The 5,249-nt window shown below is 47.1% G+C and overlaps 2 protein-coding genes across 2 annotated transcripts; one reads left to right on the forward strand and one right to left on the reverse strand.

Moving 5' to 3' along the window:
* Window positions 1-830: 830 nt before the first annotated feature.
* Window positions 831-2,612, forward strand: AK88_05640 (uncharacterized protein; the record flags this gene model as incomplete). Its single annotated transcript, XM_012483242.1, has 2 exons — window positions 831-1,524; window positions 2,290-2,612. 2 exons carry the CDS (start codon window positions 831-833, stop codon window positions 2,610-2,612), a joined length of 1,017 nt encoding a protein of 338 aa, XP_012338665.1.
* Window positions 2,613-3,090: 478 nt separating this feature from the next.
* Window positions 3,091-4,215, reverse strand: AK88_05641 (uncharacterized protein; the record flags this gene model as incomplete). Its single annotated transcript, XM_012483243.1, has 2 exons — window positions 3,091-3,888; window positions 4,138-4,215. The coding sequence occupies 2 exons, from the start codon at window positions 4,213-4,215 to the stop codon at window positions 3,091-3,093; spliced, it is 876 nt and encodes a 291-aa protein (XP_012338666.1).
* Window positions 4,216-5,249: the final 1,034 nt, after the last annotated feature.

The following is a 5,249-nucleotide window of genomic DNA, read 5'->3' on the forward strand; positions in this document are numbered from 1 at the left end:
TGTAGGCAGTGTAGTAGTACTTTGTTTTTTGTCCTTTCTTTTTCTTTCTCTTTTTCTTATACTATGCTTTTATTTTTTCTTTTTTTTTGCATATAGTTCTGCCTTAGCGCAACCATAAATAGAATAGGGGAGCACTATACTCAGTACAAGTCCCTATGGTATCAGCAGTTCACGTAAATATTGTTGTAGACATGCAGGAACAATAATTATTTAGCAGAATATGAACATATTAAGGAAGAGAATATTACATGGGTTTACATGTGATATATGTAGCATAGTAATATTTCCAAGGGCCTCCACAAAGTATAGTATACTAATAGAATAACACTAATATGTCCGCACAGCACTTAGGCGACGTGTTGGCCGACTGGGTACGGGCGCGGGGTGCATACATGCGCCACGACGTTTATCTGGTAACTTAGAGTGATGGGCACGATATTAAACGCAGTGCACCTTACTTAGCTTATGCATAATGGGGAGGCAGTTTATGCAGCGTAGATACGTGCCATATGTGACTGAGTACGGACGGAGTCCCCTGTTATGATAGTGCGCGCGCGCCTAGTGCATAGGAATGTATTCACAGGTGGATTAAGTGTACAGGAGGCCGCGCAAGTTGTACACTATGCATATATGTATATGTGTTATATTAATTGCAGAAAAAACTGTGGGAAGATATACAAATGGAGTTACAAGCATTTATAACGCATATAACACAAACGGAGACGGAAGGTTGGGATGCGAACTGTGAGAATGCGTATTATAACCACCCGAAGGATCCTTATCGTCTGCCGCGAAGGGTAACATACGCGGGAGAAAGAATTATGTGCAGAATGATGGTAGGAGCATTATATTTTATGAATGAGAAAAGTTGGCATAAGTCGGGACCAGGTATGGGGGTTAGTAATGATGATGAGCTGAAGGAATATGTGAGATGTGCAATAGTGAATATGTATATGGAAATACTGAGGGCATCATCATGTGGTGCAGACTGGGGTTTATATTATGCATGGTACACAATGAAAGAGATGGAAGACGGGATAGGGCCTGGTTTAATAACCAACGGTAAATGTGGACAGCGAATGTTTCAAAACATACAAACAAAGGAATTCGACATGGCAGAGAAGATTAAGAAATGGTTAAAGAAAAACAAAGGCGTGACTGAAAAAATTGGAGGGAACAAAATAAAAAGCATATGTACGCAAAGCTTAGCAGAACTTGGGGCGGGCAAGGCGAGTAAACATGACAAGGATGAAAAAATAAAACTGCAGCCACAGGAGAAAAGACTGATACAGACACTAAGCCAAGAACTGAAGACCATAGTTGAGGAGGTACAGAAAGAGGTAGTGCAATGCGCGCGGGAAAATGGAGCATGCATGGAGCCTATCCAAGACGTCTCCAGTACAGATATCGACGATGACGTGAATGAGGCCATAGTATCGAACTCTGTCAACAGCGATACACCAGCACCATCCGGCAAAGTAGGTGGCAAAGAATCGTCCACACCGGCCACATCAGGACCCGTAGGTAAGACCGATGGGAGAAAGCACCAACACGGCCCAACACGTATTATACGGCCGCCACCGATACGACTGCGCACGGATGGACGGTCAAAAACGCAACGGCCACAACACACGCACGGCCACCATATGCATGCGCCCACCACAACAACGCACACGGGAACAACCAACAGCGCGGTGCGCAACATCACCCCCTCGTTGAGTCGAGCACAGCAACACTTCGTTGACGTGGACGCAGGAGACGGACGGGGATGGGAGGACGGCGGGCCAGGAGAAGAACGGTGCTTACGGTGCCACCCCGGGAAAAGACTCTCTCTGTGCCACAACACACACACACAACACAACACACAATACACACAACACACAACACACAGTGTGTGTGTCTGTGTTTATCGACGTCTACGTCCACGTAGCTACCTGTCTACCTCTGTACGTCTCTCTACCGGCCGCTACCTCCCGCGGCCGACCCGTGGCTCTGCCGCTTGCATTCTTATTCGACGTTTGGTTTCTCTCTCCGTGGTGTCTCCCGCTCTCCGTGGTGTCTCTCCCGCTGTCTGCGGAAAAGTTGTTTCTTTTTTTTTTTTCTGTTTGTGTTTGTTCTAATAGGTGTGACTACCTGGGGTACCAGTTCCTGAGCAACCAGACGTCGGATCCGTGTTAGTGAAGGAAATGCTCAGACGTACTGTGTGCTTGCCAGCGTACGTACTATGTGTGCTCTCTTCATTTATATTAGTGACACATTCGGTCCCTGATTTCTTACCTTCTGTCTGAGGTGTTCCCGATGGTGCTGCCGTTGACCCTGTTTCTGCATTGTCGGTACTTCCTGTACCTGATGCTGCCTTATTGTCAGTTGGTGATGATGGTGATTCGGGTGGTGATACAGGGGCTTGTGGAGGAGGTGGTCTAGCTGGTGGTACGTCTTCCCCGGATGCTGAGGAATCTGCTCTTCCTGGTCCTGGTGGCTGTGCGGATCTTGCTGCACCTATCCCTGGTGTGCTGTCGCGGTCTGCTGCCTTGACACCCGCTGCGGGCTCTGGTGTTTTCTCCTTGGGGGATGATTCTAGAATAAAGCAGGAAGAACAACAAGAAAAATGAAGAGATTGTTGAAGGACAACTCTTAAAAGGGCGGACGTTGTTAGAAGAAGAAGAAGAAGAAACACCACGGAAGGAACGGGAATGGGCGGTAGGGCGGTAGCAAGCGCACGGTGAGGTGGACTGCGTACTCGGTGAACTTGGAATAGATGGTAGCAGTACACTTTTATTTGTTGTCGTCATCACAACGCCGGTGTAGCCCTGGCCGCCGCGCGACACCCCGCGGCTCAAGCGAACGGCACGCTCCTCCACACTGGTCTACACTTCGTCACCACTACCGCTCCCGTCGTGGACACCGCTCAGCGCTCGGCAATTCTACGGAGGCCGCTCACCGCTCAACCGAAGTGGGGCAGCGAAGATGTGCCGCGCTGTGCTGTTGTGCTGTTCCGCCGCGTGCGTGCGTGCAGAGTCGTATGGGCCGTATGCGGCCGTATGCGTATCGACCATGTGCGTACTGTGCGTGTTCCTAGTGCTGGTATTCTTAGCACTTTGTTCCTTTACTCTTCTTACCATTCGCGTCCTCCTGTTCTGCATCCTCATCCTCATCTTCGTCGTCTTCTTCGTCATCATCCTCATCATCATCATCGTCGTCCTCATCATCGTCGTCGGCAGCACCTTCCCCCCATACGCCCCCTACTTTCTTCCGTACTTTCTTTAATATAGGCGTCATTCCTTTCTCCATTGCTGCCCTCAAGGGTCCTGGTTTCAATAATTCTATACTTGCCTGGCCATTGTCTGATGTCTGTGTCCCCGGTCTGTTGCATTTTACACGTTGCTGTAACTTGTTCATCTTGGCCTTCATTTTTTCATTCCCCATTATCCAGTCATCAAATTGTGCGCCTATTACTCTTCCTCCTACTTTCAGCTCATTACTAACCACCCAGGTACACATTTTAGGATTCACAGCATTAGGCACACTGGCCATAAAGGGTTCAAATATATGCAAGGCCTGTCGTATACCGTGATTTCTGCCACAGTTGGCTTTCATTAACTGGAACATAAATACATTCACGATTATACACCGTATATATGTGTGTAATGGGGTTCCTACGGCCGAAGCATCGTATCCCCCGTCTGCACTCGTCCCCCAGCCATTCATGAAAAATAATGCCGGCACCATCATTTTGCATACAACTTTGTCGTCAGCATTATGCCAATTTGTGTTTCGTTCCTTCCACCATCCTTTATCATTACACGATGTCGAATATATTCCAGCATCGTTCTCCATATAGCTAAGAAACTGGTGCACCATATTTTTCATATCTGCCCATATTCCTGTCTGTAAAGGGTAAAGTAGTAACCCCGAATGTTTCAACGGCATAATGCTGCTAGTACATGACGTATGTGAATACTCATAGTTCAATACTTGCTGTCCGCGCACTCATCCTCTACCCAATATGCCAATGCAGTGTTCGCCATACGCATCTATATATTCCCGTAACACACGTTCCTGGTGAGCACATCACTGCACTCACGTATGCGCTCCGTGCGCTGCGCACTTTTGCATTCTGTGCGTACCATAACCTACCTCGTAAAAACCGTCAATTCCCTGTCCTTGCCAGGTTATTAGCCACTCTGCCAGTAAATGTACGAAATCTGCTTCCATGATACTACTACATAACTGGATCACTATGCATACGCTTCGCATATCATTACAGTATCTAATGAATTTGTTATGCCCCCGCAGGCTATACCGTTGACTATGATACTGCCTGTTGTACATGAATCATAGGTTTCCCCTTTCTCATTTATGCTAGCTAACATGTACACACTACAAATTTTTAATTCATTCAAGTTCTACATGGGCGTGCCATACAACTGAAAAAGAGGAACAGACGAAAAAGACTGAAGGGCACGCATAAGAAGAATAGAATGAAGAGTAGAAAACGGGAGGAACGAGAAACAATGTAAAAAAAGGGACAGAAATATGTACAAAAGGAAAGACGCAGACTATGTACAAAATAACTGTGTCATCAGGTTATAATCCCAATGAGTAAACTAACCTGATTATATGAATCAGAATAATCTGCTACTATACAATATTCTGCATGTACTGCGTCCTAACACTATATACTACAAATAACTCTGCCATTTACTTCAATTCCCATAACGCACGTATCAAAAAAAGAAAAAAAGAAAAGAAAAAAAAAAAAAAAAGGAGGGAGAAGAAAAAATAGGAAAAATACTCACCACGTCATGAATATACGCCCCCGCCCCACCTGCCGTCTTCACTAAACGCCTTCACACACTGTCTCTATGTGCGTACAATAAAAAACCGCAGTATAACAACAACATCAAATGCTTCTACCGTCGTTGTCGCCGTCGTGGCTGCCGTTGTTGCCGGCTTCCTTCCGTCGTTGCCGCCTTCTTTCCGTCGTTCTTCCCTCCCACAAAATATGTGTATTCCTTGGTCCCCGTCCCCCGCGCCCGGCTCCCTCACGCGAATGCGTCCCGCGAAAGCCGTACTCGAATGCGTCCCTCGAACGCCTTCACTCGAACCGCTGTAGTCGGAGACAATCCTCCTCCTTCTTACACTCGGACAATCCGTCGTCGAATCCTTCTTACACTCGGCCGCTTTGGTCGACGCGTTGCTCGGACAGACAATCTCCACCGTCTTACATTCGGACCGACCTGTTGCTT

This window comes from Plasmodium fragile, assembly GCF_000956335.1.
Source record: "Plasmodium fragile strain nilgiri unplaced genomic scaffold supercont1.193, whole genome shotgun sequence".
Lineage (NCBI taxonomy): Eukaryota > Apicomplexa > Aconoidasida > Haemosporida > Plasmodiidae > Plasmodium > Plasmodium fragile.